At 48.2% G+C, this 14,725-nt stretch overlaps 2 protein-coding genes across 6 annotated transcripts; one reads left to right on the forward strand and one right to left on the reverse strand.

Moving 5' to 3' along the window:
• Positions 1-1,025: 1,025 nt before the first annotated feature.
• On the reverse strand, positions 1,026-5,115 carry HNRNPDL (heterogeneous nuclear ribonucleoprotein D like). 5 transcript variants are annotated; one of them, XR_004240213.1, is made up of 9 exons: positions 4,914-5,115; positions 4,451-4,619; positions 4,201-4,362; positions 3,809-3,940; positions 3,582-3,696; positions 2,755-2,922; positions 2,479-2,575; positions 1,993-2,096; positions 1,026-1,296 (listed from the first exon to the last, which is right to left on the reverse strand). XR_004240213.1 is itself a non-coding variant. In XM_032109198.1 (8 exons), the coding sequence occupies exons 1-7, from the start codon at positions 5,000-5,002 to the stop codon at positions 2,505-2,507; spliced, it is 906 nt and encodes a 301-aa protein (XP_031965089.1). In that variant the 5' UTR covers positions 5,003-5,115; the 3' UTR covers positions 1,026-1,296; positions 2,479-2,504. The 5 variants fall into 5 exon arrangements, 3 of the variants coding, with proteins under 3 accessions (XP_031965089.1, XP_031965088.1, XP_031965087.1); XR_004240212.1 differs by having other exon boundaries at positions 1,993-2,575; XM_032109198.1 differs by lacking the exon at positions 1,993-2,096.
• A 306-nt stretch (positions 5,116-5,421) lies between these two features.
• On the forward strand, positions 5,422-14,691 carry ENOPH1 (enolase-phosphatase 1). Its single transcript, XM_032109199.1, has 6 exons — positions 5,422-5,554; positions 9,130-9,231; positions 10,085-10,287; positions 11,206-11,338; positions 11,609-11,732; positions 12,756-14,691. The coding sequence occupies exons 1-6, from the start codon at positions 5,471-5,473 to the stop codon at positions 12,893-12,895; spliced, it is 786 nt and encodes a 261-aa protein (XP_031965090.1). The 5' UTR covers positions 5,422-5,470; the 3' UTR covers positions 12,896-14,691.
• Positions 14,692-14,725: the final 34 nt, after the last annotated feature.

Below are 14,725 nucleotides of genomic sequence, written 5' to 3' on the forward strand. Positions count from 1 at the left end.
GCTGAGGAGTGCAAACCTCCTGTACACAGCACTCCAGCCACACTTCACTAGGGCCAAGTAGAGCAGGAAGACCACAGAGTGAAGAAAACTTGGCTTAGTGGGGTTTTGTATATTAACAAACCACTGTAGCAATGAAGCCATGTCCTTGTGGCACAAGTCTTCTTCAGCCCCACAGAGTTGCTGTGGAGGACAGTGCTGGATCCAGCTGCACTCACACAGTCCGTGTATGAACTCACACACTGCTGTGGCTTCTCCCTGCAGTCCCATACCAATTCTCCAGTTTGTGCCCAGTGACATCAGTGAGCTTTAACAAGCAAGGTTTATTTTGATGCTTGACTAGGTACTTGTGCTGAGAAAAATCAAAACTTCAGGCAGACTACTGCAATCCTTCAACCTCCGTAAGAATGTATATGCTCCATTACCCATCCCAATCATTCTAATCCAAAGAGAACCTGCTGGGTAACAGTGTTCCTTCTCCAGCAGCCACTCAGGCTTTTAGTTGTTGCTTGCTAGCATGCACAAGATGGGAACCCCATTTTCTAATCCCAGTGGTAAGAGTACGGTACAGGACCTAACTTGTAGGTGCCAAGCTGTACAGAAAAGAGTTGCTGACCCTGAAGCTCAAGAACTTGTGATCTCCTGCTTGAAATCGGAATAGAAGTGGTGTAGGAAAGTAATTAACCTAGGTTCTAGAATATTCAAGGTTTAAAGTGCTTGAAAAACTCAACTCTTCAAGTACTGCTATCGGCATAAAAAAGTTGCTGCTATACTTCTAGATCGCTCCTGAGATGTTCAAAACTGGCAGCATTGTGCCACAGATCACTCTCCTCGTTTCTGCAGAGGGCAGGACACAACTCTACCATCTTCCACAGTGATGCTAATTCCAACCACTCTGGTGCTCTTTTTAGACAGATCAGGAAAAAAAGTGTTCTCACAGTAATGCTGACCTCCAGAGAGGTACCCGCCCTTCTGTCCAAATGAGTTTTAGATCTTACACCACTTTAAGGTGACAGCAAGACTACACGCTCACTTAAGTAAGCATTTATTAGAGAATCCTTTAACATGAAATTGTACAAATAAAGTTTGTATAAACACAAGTCCACATTGTGTCATAACATGAATGGCAAAAAGAAAGTAAAAACCATAAAAGAAAACTAGTCGGCCGCTATGTACAGTTGGACACAGTTGTGTCATACACTAAAAGTCTTTTACAAAATAGTCATTTCCTCTCACGAAGACCACCCTCCATTCACTCACGATGCGTTGCAAGATGGCTTTTTGTTGCAGTATCTCTACCTAAAAAATCAAGACAAAATGCATGTCAGATCTGTGACAGTTACTACAGAATTGTTAAAAGGTCCATTTTCATGAACTGCTTTAAGTCTTCTATATATTCCTTTCTTCACTGTTAAAGATCATATGCATATTTATTAAGGTAACACAAGAGGTTTGTTTAGTTACCCATCAGTAATTTGTTTTCCCAAATATTACCATTCAGCCCATCTAGGAAGCTGCTCCAAAACAAAAAACATCCAATTTAGACAAGTTAGCAGGCTCTGGATCGCTTTCTTTCCACTGAAGACACTGCCAAAAGGCTTTCTGATTATTTGTTTATACAACTAAACGACTTATGTGCAACACAAGTCAGGTCACTTTAGTTCAGACAGTCCATATGCATATGATCTTTAATGTTTATCCAGATTTAAAAGTTCGTTTTGGTTTGCAGATTTCACTATTAGCTATAAAAAGAAAAAAGCAAGCATTAAAATCTTAAAGAATGCACATTTAAAATGAGGTTCCACAATTGAAATACAACACTAAACAGAAGACCAAATGATTAAGCTGTAAAGGCATTTATGTACTTTAACTCCTGTAAAAAACCATTTAAGTTAAAGACACTTAATCTCCAAAAAAGATTAAAAAAAGAAGCCAAAGTCTGAAGTTTTCCACTTTAATCTTTACGCTGGTACATGAAGTTGGAAGAGACCATACCACAGGACAGCGTTTTCTGGTGTATGCCTTGCGCTCTGCCTGCAACGTGCGACCCCAGAGATAGACGTGGTCAGGGTGACACACGGCCTGCAATGAAGTTCCCGCTGGCGGGTACAAACAAGGTATAATGTCAGAGTTAGAAGACAACATTCTTGTTTTCCTTAAGTTGTACCCATTTCAGTACTTTACCTGTTAATACTTCTAATAAGTTTAATTATTCCTCTAGACCACCTGGTACACAACGCAAACCAGAAAAACTCTTATGTTTTTCTGAAGTACTAAAGAAGATAAAGTCACATTTTTACAAAGTTAAAGATCTATAGACACGTAGGCAAAGCTGGTTTTAAAAAAAAAAGTATTTTTTAAGTTAACAAAAGCTTAATTAAAGGAAAAGTCATGCTAGGCAAGTTTTTACTCTTCGTTTGTCTATTGATCTTTAAATTAGATTAGACATACTCGGAGTGGAGCTTGCACTCATGTACACACCTGTTTGTCAAGTACTAGGTACTGCTTTAGTACGGCTGGTAGTTGTTTTGGTGGTTGCCGCCGCCACGGGACGCCTTCCCATACGTGCTTTGTTGGCCTGGAGGTAACACATGGGAAAAACCAGAACAATCCAGAAGCATTAACATCCAGCCTCAGGAGACTTCACACACAGCACACCAAGAGATCTGATCTTTAGAGCCATGTGCTGAGTAAGAGCAATGTTCCAGAGAGGGGATGCATGCTCTTGTTATCGGGAGTGAGGGCAAAACCACTTACCACTGTAATCTGTGTATCCTGGCCCATATCCATAGTTGGGATAGTTGTACCCAGAGTAGTCATAGCCTCCATAGCCACTGTAGCTCTGATCACTGTAAGCACTATTGTAATTTCCATAGCCTTGATCATAATAGTTATTAAATCCTTGGTTCCAGTTTTGTCCCTGACCTGAAACCAAGTATAGCAAGTGTAAGTTTCAAAACTTATTTCACTCCTCTCCTGTGGCACGTCATCTAACTTTCAATGGCAATCTTTCTATACTAGAGCTATTACCCAAAAGAACCCTCTTGCCTCCCCAAGAACAGTAATTTTCTAAAAAGAATTGAGATATCCCATTTGGATACGAGAATAATCAGTAACTGCCTGAGCACCAAGTGACACCACAGGACCAGCCTTACTGAGTGGTGTTGTGACTGCTTGACCTTGTAAGACTGAGATGCATTAACCTGTAGCATAACAGCTGATGCCCTCTGATCCATTTGAAGGTGCAGCAAAGTGACTGCACTTCTCCTTCTGCCCATGAGCCAATTAAGTGTGTCCCTTTCAAGTGACAGTGTAACTGCACTGGTTACACTGTCCACTAAGGGTGTACAAAAGCACCCTACAGCCACCTTCCCACTTCACCACTTGAACACAAGCAGATCAAGAGGAGATTCCTCAGCTTCAACAAGCAATCATAACCACCAAACACCACTTACTAACAGGCTACTTTACATATTTGATTACACATGAGATCTGCACACAGACAACCTGGAATATCTACAAACTCCTGAGTGTTTGGTAAGACACTTAGTACTTACATTAATAGAACCACTGAAAACACTCACCCCGTCCACGCCCCCTTCCGCCTCCACGTCCACCAGAAGAATTGCTTTTCCCTCCTTTCTGCTGCTGCTGCTGCTGCCTGTACACCTCTTTGGGCTGTGCTACTTTGATCTCACACTGTAAGGACAGAAATTCTTTAACTCAGCAAGAATTTCAAGAGCATTGTCAGCTGCTTTCACAGAAGGCTATAGAGATAGATTTCACATGCTAAGAACAGCAGTATTCCTACCTTGCCTGAACCAATCTGGTGGTATCTGCTCTCTAGTAACTTCTTTACTGGCTCTTCATCTGTGTATGTGATAAAACAGAAGCCCCTCCTTTCATTTGTCTTTGTGTCCATGGGAAGTTCAATGTTTTCAATCTGAAATCAAAATGCATATAAACAATGCATGAAATCTGTAAGCAACTTTTTATGCCATCAGAACCATCTGGCAGGGCAGCATCTATGCTGACTACTTCTGGCAGCTATAAATCCGACCATTACCATTCTATGAAGTCACTAACATATAGATTCAACAATCTCTAGTTTTGGCCAACTCCCTCCTCGCAAATTCTATCTTAAGAGAGAGGCAACACTGCACTTGAGAACTAGAGGTGTTCTTATATGTCAATACACCATACCTCGCCAAAAGCACCAAAGTACTCCTTAATCTGTTCTTCAGATGTATCTGGACTCAGCCCACCAACAAACACTTTTTTTGGTGGCTCCTTCCCTTTCAGTGCTTTTGCCCTTTTAGGATCTATTAACTTCCCATCCAGTTTGTGTTCCTTCAGTTCCAACACCTAAAAAGCAGACAAAGGAACAACGTCTCAGATCGCTACAGCAACACAAGCTGGCTTCATGCCATCGATCCGCAGGCAAAGCGCCCACCTTCTCCACGCTGGCGGCATCCTTGAAGAGCACGAATCCAAACCCCCTCGACCTTCCAGTGACTGGGTCTGTTTTGATTGTGCAATCCACAACCTCGCCAAACCGCGAGAGATACTCCGTCAGGTCCTTCTTGCTGGTGTCCCAGCTGAGGCCTCCGATGAACATTTTCCTGGAGGGCAGGAAACGCGTACGGATACGGGTGAGGGAGCGGCGGGGGAGCCCCCCCAGCGCCCCATAGGCTGCCGGTGACGTCACGGCCCCGATCGGCCCCCCCCGTCCCTGTCCCCGCCCCACGGAAACTGGGTCACCCGCCCGGGACACAAAGGCGGGCGCGGCCATGGTGCGGGAAGGGAAGGCCCCGCTCCCTGCAGCCACCGAGCCGCCCCCCCGAGCCGCAGGGCGGGCGGCCGAGATGGACGCGCGACTCCCCCACACCTCCCCCCCACGCCATCCCAGGCCCTACCCGTCGTCCTGCTGGTTCTTGCTCGCGTTGATCTTGGAGCCCTCGGCGAACTCCTCCTGGCCGCCGCTCATCTCGGTCGCGTCCTCCATGGCGGGGCGAGGGCGGCGGGGGTGCTCGTGCGAGCGGCGGAGACAGCGGAGACCTGCGTCCGGCAGAAAATGGCGGCGGAAGAGATCCGGGCACCGCCTGCTTCTGCCTTATATACCCGCGCCGGCAGCCAATCAGAGCCGCCCTCCCGCCCGGCGCCGCAGCGCCCCCGGCGGCTCGCGGCGGGCCTGCAGCAGCCGCCCTGCGGCCGCCATCGCGCGGGCCGGGCCGAGTCGGTGTCGCGGCTCCGGGCGGGCACGGGCACCGCCGCACCGGCTACCGGGACGAGCGGGCGCCGGCGCTGGGCGGGCCGGCCGGGGGTGGGTTGTAACGCGTAACCCAGAAACCCCGTTCAGGCGGCGGCGGGGCGGGGCTGGGCGGGCGCTCCGGGGGCGGGCACAGCCGGCGCGGCGCTCCCCGCCGCTGCCGCGCGTCCCCGGTGCGCCCCACGTGCCGCCGCCGCCGCCGCCATGGGCGTGCTGCCGGTGCCGGCGGAGGTGCGCGCCATCCTGCTGGACATCGAGGGCACCACCACCCCCATCGCCTTCGTCCAGGTGAGACCCGGTGACCGCCGGCACCGCGGGGGCTCCGGTAGCATCGCCGCTCCCTCCTATCGTGACCCCCCAGCCCTGGCGTCGCGGGGGCTCCCGTAGCATCGCCGTTCGTACCGTGACTCCCTGGCCTCGGCAGCTCGCCGCGGGGCAGGCCCGAGGTGCCGCCGGGAGCGAAAGCTGTGACCCATTTTCTGCGTTTTTCCGAATAATGCTCACGAGAAAATACGCCTTGTCTTGCCGATCGGCTGCCCCCTTGGTGGGCTGAGGAGCAGGTCACTATCGCTGAGATTCAGGGCAGGTCTGGGATTTTTTTCATGGATATAGGGCACTTGGAGTGATCGCAGCCTCATCCGGGAAAAGCCCTCGAGCATCGCTGTTCCTTTGATGGCTGGAGCTGCAGCACCGCACCCGGGTCTGCAGAGAGCCTCAAGTGCGATCTCTTTGAAGTACGATGCTTCTTTGCCTTAATTTCAGTAATTAACAATTTGCAGTTATCGGTAATTCTCGGGGTTATGTGCTGCCTTTTCCCTTCGGGAGGGTAGTACAGCCAAATGCCCGCAACTGTGCCGGGGGAGCGTGTCCAGCACTGCGGGAGGGCAGCGCAGGGGACACACCGAGTGTACGCAACAGGGACTGTAGTGGCACCGAATGTACGAGTGCTTCCCTTGCCTAGGAAAAGGCTTTAGACTGCCGGAAATGCTGGTTTAGGTGCAGAACCGAGGGGACTGGGAAGTCTGCGTGTCACGGGTGCTTGGAGAACCGCAGATTTTAATAGCCGCGGTCCCTCCTCTCCGGGAGGCTTTGGTTCGCAGGAGGGAGCGGCTTGCTAGGACAGCAAACGGATGTATCCCTTCTCCTGCCATTAATTAACCTGCATTTCCCCATGAGACGTTATAGCTTTTGGTAGATCTTTTTAGCCAGTAGCTTACAAAGGTGTTTTGTGACCCACATGGCAGCTGAAAGCTCCTGCCAGGCTTTCTAGAGGTTTCTGCTAACACAGTTTAACAGAGGAACAGTATGACCTACATCTTTCCTGTCCATGTTCTTCCAGTGCTCTTGAAGAAACTTCGGGCCTAGATGGCATTACAGCTGCCTCCCTCCCCTCAATATCTTTCAATTTAAACTGTTTGGACAGCTCAGGTTTCTTAACTAAACATCTAACAGAGTTTATGTCCACCTTGAAGCTGTTTTGCTGTTGTGAAAACAACATGCCATGCACCTGAGACTTCCGGTTTCCACCCAAAATCTTTCTGTTGTAGGGAGGCCAAATGAGTTTTGGTTCTCAATAAAATTCAGTTTGCTGGAAATCCTGAAAATGCTTGGAACAAGTTATTTCATTTGGTCTTTCGGTTAACCTCTATTTGCCTTTGAAAGGTCCACTGCTGGTTCAGCAGACACTTTAAAGTTATATTAACTTATATATATTAATATTAAAGATAATATTAAACGATTTTATTTAATCCTTTCGCTAATGTTAGAATTACTGAATATGCAAAGTAAGGAAACAGAATGAGTCAGTCGATGGGTGGATTAAGGAAAGATACCAGAAAAGAGATCATCTGGTGACCATCAATTAGAGGTCATCAAGTTTTCTCATTTGCCAGGTCCACCCTGGCAGAGTGGAAGTAGATGGCAGGGGAAGAGATGTCGTTAGATAAACTGCATTCCATGCGATTTATCTAGGATTTGTTAGATCTCCTGTAAAAGAGCATATTGTCACTGAACTTTGTGACAGCTTGCATGGACATTAAGAGGAAAATAGACCCTGGTTACTTGAAATCCTGCAAGCGCTAATTACAGCTTGCATGTAATAATTAATGAGCTGCATCGGTGGCTATTGATGGTAAAAATGCTTCCCTTTCTATGCTGGGTTTGACATTGCTGTAAGCAGTTGTGAAGGCTTAGGAGGGCTGTCAAGCTGTGTTTGTTGGAGAATGATTCTCCATCCTGCCAAGCCAAGGAGCCTGTCCGTTCCCCCAGCACTCACAGGAGGTAGGCAGAGTGATGGGAGCTGTGCACAGGCAGGCTCATATCTCTGTTCTCCAGAGGAGAGAGAAGTGGGTGAACTTAGAAGGGTCCCAGTTAAACCTATTCAAGAGGTTACAGCTGCCAGCTTTTGCTGAAAGCTGAAGTGGTGGAGATGGAGGGGTTTCTTTGCAAGACACAAGGAGTCTTTCTTCCACACAGACTCATGGCCTATTAAACTTAGTACATCATTGACTGGGATCACTCCTGACATCCACAAACCATCTGTCCCACTGGCTGTCCACTATTCCAGCTGTCACGTGGGTGTCCCCTCTTAGTTCACAGACCGATGCATTTGCCAATGGACCAAGACTTTTACCCTTTTAAAATCCCTCAGATCACAGAATCCACTGATCTTTCAGAGCCTGTTTGGAAGTTTTTCTTAGCCAGCACGAGAGTATGAAACACTGCTTTTGGAAAACAATTGGGACCTTCTGACATCTGAGTTGTAAAGGAGGTTAAACCAAGGCAGCAGGTCAGCTGCATTTCCCAGTGGATTCTCTTTAATTTCCTCCATAATTTAAAAGATAGTTTGAAAGTAAAGGAAATGAGAGTAACTGGGGGCATTACAAGGCTTTTGATTTCCCTAGATCAGTTTGTGGTAATTTTTTTGGCAATTTGCATTGTTTTTAAAATATACAACATGGAAAACACAATATTACAGCAATAGAAAATCCTGCAGTTCTGCCACCACATCACACTCTCAGGACCATTGCTTTCTTAATTCAGTAACAAGCTAAAGATGATATACAACAAGGAACAAGAAACTATGGTCCATTTTTTGAGGAGAGGTGAGTTCAGGTTAGTTTTTGCCCAATTAAGAAAAGCTCAGTTCTCTACCCAAAGGAAGGAGTTCCCTGCCCTTCTCCTTGACCTGAGGCTTTTCCCACACCTGGAGACACACAGTGGCTGCTTGTGGCTTCTGACTCGTGAAACACCACTAATGAGAGCAATTTGTAATTATTTCTGGTTGCCCTTGGGATCTCTGTGAAGGCTTGTAATTTTCCTGTGGCACTTTTCCCAAACCCAATCCATTTCATTTGCAAGACTGTCCTGTGGAGTTCAGTGTCACCAGACCAGGCTTTTCATTTTAAAAGGTCCTCTAACTTTGGCGAGAGGTTAAGATGTTTTCAGAATGACCTTTGCTAGGACAAGTGCCCCATCAAAAATACAGTGGCATAAGTTGTCAGTTCAGAGTACATACATTGTCAGCCTTGTACTCCTCAGCTGGTGGGTCACATATGCCATTTGAGAGTTTTTCTGGCAAGCCCAGGAAAAGTTATCACCCACCTTTCCATCACAAGCTTTAAAAGTTTCAGCTATGTAAACATTTGTGTAAAAAAATCCACCTGCACTGATCTCGGCCTGAGGTTGGCTCAGTCCTGTGACCAGGCAGACACCCTTGTCAGGAAGTTTCACCAGCTGCAGCACTGCAGGGCAAGCTTAAGTCGGGAAAATAACTGTACACGGCAGCATGTGCCAAGAGTTCCTTTAGAAGCCAGTCAGCCTTACCTCTGCCAGGTTAAAGGAGCAGCCTGTTTTTCTGCCAGGAGACCTTGTTCCCTTACATCAAAGACAACGTGAAGGAGTATCTGCGTGCTCACTGGGAGGAGGAGGAGTGCCAGCGGGATGTCGGACTTCTGAGGAAACAGGTTAAGTAACAGAGTTATTCTGTGTCTCTGGGTTTTCATAGCATGCCTGAGGCTTCAGGTCACTCGGACTGTCCTGGTTACCCAACATTTGTCCCTATCTCTTTGCCCCCACCCATGGAGGCCGGTTGCCTCGATGGTCAGATTCTCCCCCATCCAAAGCCTGGGGTTGCGCTTGGCAGGCAGCATCCTTCCCTCAGCTCACCTTGGTCTTCACAGCCCCTGGGCAGCTGTTGAGCCTAGCCTTTCCAGCTTTGTGCCTGCACTGTGCCCTTCTATTGTTGAATTCAAACCTCTTTTGCGAAGCAGCACAGGGCGATGGCAGAGCACTTGGCCCACTCGGGGCAGTGGATGGTGCCTCTGTACAGAGACGCAGCATCAGTTTGAGACCTGTGGCTGAAGCCAACAGATGCATTTGCTTCTTTGCCTTAATTTCAGTAATTAAATACTTAAGCAAGCATAGTTCTCATTAGAGTATTTACAGTACAGCTACAGTAATGCTAATTGTTTGGTTTGGAAAGTACAATTCAAGCAAGTATTTCTAAACACAACTAAGTCTCAATTTCCCATTGAGAAAAGCATTCAAACAATGTTGTAACCCCTCACGTGAAGAGCAGTTCAAGCAGTGTCCTGCACAGGGGTGCATGAAGGCAGGTGTTAGACCACTTTCCCTACATTAGAGGTGATGAAACTGCTCCGCCTCTTCCCTCCCCTCTTTTTATCATGGATGATTTCACAGAATCACAGAACATTCCGGGTTGGAAGGGACCCACAAGGATCATCAAGCCCAATTCTTTAGTGAATGGCCCATACAGGGATCAAACCCACAACACCACGCTCTAACACCACTTTCCAGGCGCAGGAGGACTCCAGCCTGGACGGGGCCGTGCCGATCCCTTTGGAGAGTGGCAGCGGGGAAGAGGAGCTGGAGCGCGTCATCCAGGCGGTTGTAGACAACGTGCACTGGCAGATGTCCCTGGACAGGAAGACCACGGCACTGAAGCAGCTGCAGGGCCACATGTGGAGGGCAGCCTATGCCACTGGGCACGTCAAAGGAGAGTGAGTAATTGTGTGAGTAGTTGTGTGCCCCCTCCTGGGGGACAGGTATGGGGGGCATCTTTCCTAAAAGTTTATCGGCAGAACAGCTGCATGAGCTATTCCTGGGAACAGCCTCTCATACAAATACAAATAGGATTACTAGCTCAGCAAGCCAGTATTTGAGAGACTTCTTGGTAAACCAAGAGTCTAAGGCACAAGTATGGGCTTCTTACAGTTCTCTGTCTTGAATTTTTTATCCCCAGATTGCACTCATATTTTGGAACAAGTATAAACAAGTCAGGGTTGCAGGGTCAGACCCCTTCAGCTGTTTCCTTCTGCTTTGTCTTTACCTGTGTGTTTCCTGCCTTTCCACTTCTTTGTGTCTTCAGGTTCCTCTTTACGTTTCAGCCACAACACAGGAGTGCATAAGTAGGGACAACTGGAGTTAAGCCTGATCTCCTTATTTAGGTTAAGAGATACTTGGTTAAACCGTGCATTTCAGGTTTCTAAGTAAGTAAAACAAGCCCATAAATTCACAAAGTGTTTAGTCAAATGAGGAACAAGGAAGAAGAAAATGAGCTCACAGAAAAATGTAAACATCCACCAGAGAAAATAACAAAACCCAAAAACAAGTCAAGAGAGACAGATATCCTGTTGGTTTTATTTTTAAAAACAAGGCTAAATTGTCTTAGAGTGACCCAAAAACCTTGGAGAAAGCTGCCTGCTTGGCTGCATTCAAGGAGTGCGATCTCTAAAATCTCCTTGCCCAGCTCTGCATCACCTGCTGTTGAAATAGACTCCCTGGTTCCAGGAGCCCTGAGCAGATTGAAGTCCCCTTGCAAACTAATGGGACAAAACTAATTGTCACAGTGCCTGGCTAATGATGTCCCTCCAGTTGCCTCTGGGTTTGCCCTTACCTGCTGCCCTGTTTTGCTCCAGAATCTTCGAGGACGTGGTTCCAGCCATCCGGAAGTGGCGGGAAGCAGGGATGAAGGTCTATATATACTCTTCAGGCAGCGTTGAAGCCCAGAAGCTTCTGTTCGGATACTCTACAGAAGGTGATATCCTAGAGGTAGATAACCTTACCACCTTCCTTACAGCTTCTCCCGCTGCAGAGCACTCCCCTCCCTCAACCACCCTTGCTGTAATACTTGTGGAATGAATTCTGGGACAGGAAGGTGGGGCAGTGGGTTTGACCCATGGGAATTAAACTCGAGCAGTTGACTGTGAGAGCATGACTGCACCAACCCCTCATTACTGTGGCAGAAAGGGAGGGAGGGAGGTTTGTCCCTGCTCTTCAGGTGGCACTCAGCCATGGCCTGTGCTTCACCCTCTCTTTCAGCTCTTTGATGGCCACTTTGATACCAAAATAGGCCCCAAAGTAGAAAGTGAGAGCTACAGGAGGATTGCCGCCAGTATTGGGTGCGCCACCAACAACATCCTCTTCCTGACAGACGTTCCTCGAGGTATGTGACCTGCCAGTCCTACTGGCTCTCACCTGTGCAGGGGAGGCAGGTGCTATTCAAAGTGTGCTGCTGACTTCTCACAAGCAGCCCAGAAATGTTGCAGACCACTTTGCTTCAGCACGTTCCCTCTAGCTGTTGCCATCCTCCTTCCTTACACACCTGGGCTTGCACACAGCAGTGGGATGTCCGTGTGCAGCGCTGCAATGAGGGAAAATAGGTCAAGTAGAAAACCTGCCTTTGCACCAGCCAGGAAGGAGAGACTGCTGAAGCAGAGCTGAAGCACGCCCCATTTACAAACAGGGTCAGTGATTTGGCCTGTGCTCAGGGGAAATGATGGTGTTTGCTGTGTTGCTATGTGGCTGGTTCTTTGTGCCACTCATGGTCAGGCTGTATTCATCAGCAGGAAAACGTGGCTTCAGGTTGCCAAGACTTGACCCCTGGAAAGCCAGGCTTGAGAAGCTAATTTCCCGCCTTTGCTGGAAACATCTTTCTGGCAGAAATGGTGCTGGGTCTCAGTCTTAGCCAGCTCAGTGCCCCAGAGTTAGTCCTTACCTCCTCCCCAGCCTTGGCAGCAGAGCTGGTGAGAGCTTGTAGTTACCTCCTTTTCCCTGGATCATCTTCCAGCGGCCTTCTGTGCTCAGGGAGTGAAAAGAAGCTTGTGAGAAGAAGATTGGGGGAGGGGGGTGTTTGACTCACAAATGACATAGGCCGACCACATCCTCGTGACAGGAATGGAGCTGATGGTGTGTGCTGCCTGCAAGGTGCCTTGGTCAGCCATCAGCTGGCAGAAGGGAAGGGATGGTGAGGCAGCCAGCTCCTGTCCACTCCTGCAGCTACAGCCATCCACAGCAGGCCTGCCAGGAGCGGGTTCCTCTCTAGAGCCCTGCCACGTGCAAATGCTGCTTTCTCAGTCTCAGCCTTTAAAGGCACTCGAGTGTTTTGGGGCATCCTCAAGCCTTAAGGACCCCGATATGAAGAGGTCAGTAAGCAGCTCTCACCTCCACTCTCCCCACTCTGTTTCAGAAGCCAATGCGGCCGAGGAGGCGGACACTCACGTGGCTGTGGTGATCAGACCAGGCAACGCAGGACTGACAGATGATGAGAAATCCTATTACAGCCTCATCTCATCTTTCACCGAACTTTTCCTGCCTTCCTCCACCTAGGGAAAGCGGTGCACGCACAAAAGACTGTGCTTCACCTAATTGTCCTTGTGAAATGTTAGGTAATTTTGTCCATAATCAGAATTTCAAACCAAATCCACATTATGTCTTGGGCCTCGTGCAGGCAGGTATGGATGGAGAGTATGGTGTGAGGTCCCTTGTGCAGTAGGACAGAGGCCTGCTGCCAGCTGGAGCTGGGAACAGGGCAAAGAACAGCACCATGAGCCCTGCTGTTCCTCCCCTTTCCCAGCTAGCAGTTAGCCAAGGGAATGCTTCCTTCAGACTCATCCCCTGAAATCTGGTGCTGAGATGCCCCACCATGAGCTCTGTCATTTTTAGAAGCAGTCTGCAAACAAGGTTTATGTCCCCGTGTCCCAGAGGGAGCGCTGGGGACCACGGGGGGATGTGTGAGCTTCTCCCTGCAGATGGGATTGCTGGCTAAGTCAAAAACATTCACAGTTAGGATTCCCAAAGGAAAATGCCAATTGTGGGCTATAATACAGTAGGTTTGGGCTGCCACAGAAAAAGCCAGCCCTTGCTGCAGGCCAGCTCTTTAGACAAGGAACAATGTATATCTTGGCTGTGTCTGCAGCAGCTCTAGGTACAAAACAGTACAACTTGCATATGGAAGCTGCTTGGAGCTCCACAGCCAGCCTACCCAGAATGAAGCCGAGTATATATAAATACAGCTTTAAAAATTAAATTCTGGACACACTTCACTGCTGCATCATGGTGCTGGGCTATGGGATACGACTGGCTGAACCCCAAAGTCAGCTTGACAGCTTTTCTCAAGTATCTCAGCACTGACCCATGGAGCTCCTCCTCCAGCCATCATCACCCAGTCCCATGTTCATAGCACTGATCAGCTGTGAGCAAACCTTGACAAACTGCTCCTGAGGGCGGACATCCTGCTGCATTTGATGAGAATTAAACCCCTGACCTTTTCACCTTACCTAAGTTGTGCCAATTGTAGATCAGATGGTCATGGTGCTTTTCCTAATGTAGTAAATAAAACCACAACTTTGCTTTCATTGTGTTCATTCCATGACAGCATTTAGCCTTCCTGTACTAGCACCAGTGATCCCAGCACCTAAAAGGCAATTTTACTATTTTATTTCTAAACCTGTAAACACTGTTTTCCTGCTTTCACCTTCCCCAGTCCTTTCTTTAAGGCAGCAGCCTTGTTCTGACAAGGAAGCTGTACTACCTCCCTGACCGTTTTAGGATTTCAGTTGTGGCTCAGTGCAGGAGTGAGAGCCACAGGTAGGTTATACCTGGTAGTACTGGAGGCAGAGGCAGCCTGAAACTCCTGTGTGATATCTCCACTTCCCCATTCCCCGCTGCTGGCACTTCATGCATGGGTGTCTTGCCCTCACAGCCAGCCAGAATATAGTATGTGCAGGCTGCCTTCCTGAGCTCTGATCTATACCTACAGCTGTCCCTGTTGAGAGCAGCTGATGGATAAAGAGCAACGAAGAGGCAGGCACTTGGGGAGGAAACCACGTTGTGCCAGCATGGCCCTTCTAAAAATTTAATAGTAGCAGGTCAGGCTGTGGGGCAGCTAGTCCAGATGCCTTTCTGGGCTGTGTAGTGAGTGTGATCCTGCTCCTAGGAAGAGCCTGCTAATTAGTGCTGTTACAATAAGTGTATCTGCATGGCTGAACAGTCCCTGGCTTCCTTAAGTGATAATGTTAATCATTACACTGTAAATAAATACTCACCTTTTGTTTTGCCTTTGCCATCAGAAAGCTATGCTTGGGGTAGGGACAAAAATAAAGCTCACTTTCTCCATAAAAGCACTTTCTTGAGTGGTCATGTTTCAGTGTATATCAG

This window comes from Corvus moneduloides, chromosome 5 (genome assembly GCF_009650955.1).
Source record: "Corvus moneduloides isolate bCorMon1 chromosome 5, bCorMon1.pri, whole genome shotgun sequence".
Taxonomy (NCBI): Eukaryota; Metazoa; Chordata; class Aves; order Passeriformes; family Corvidae; genus Corvus; species Corvus moneduloides.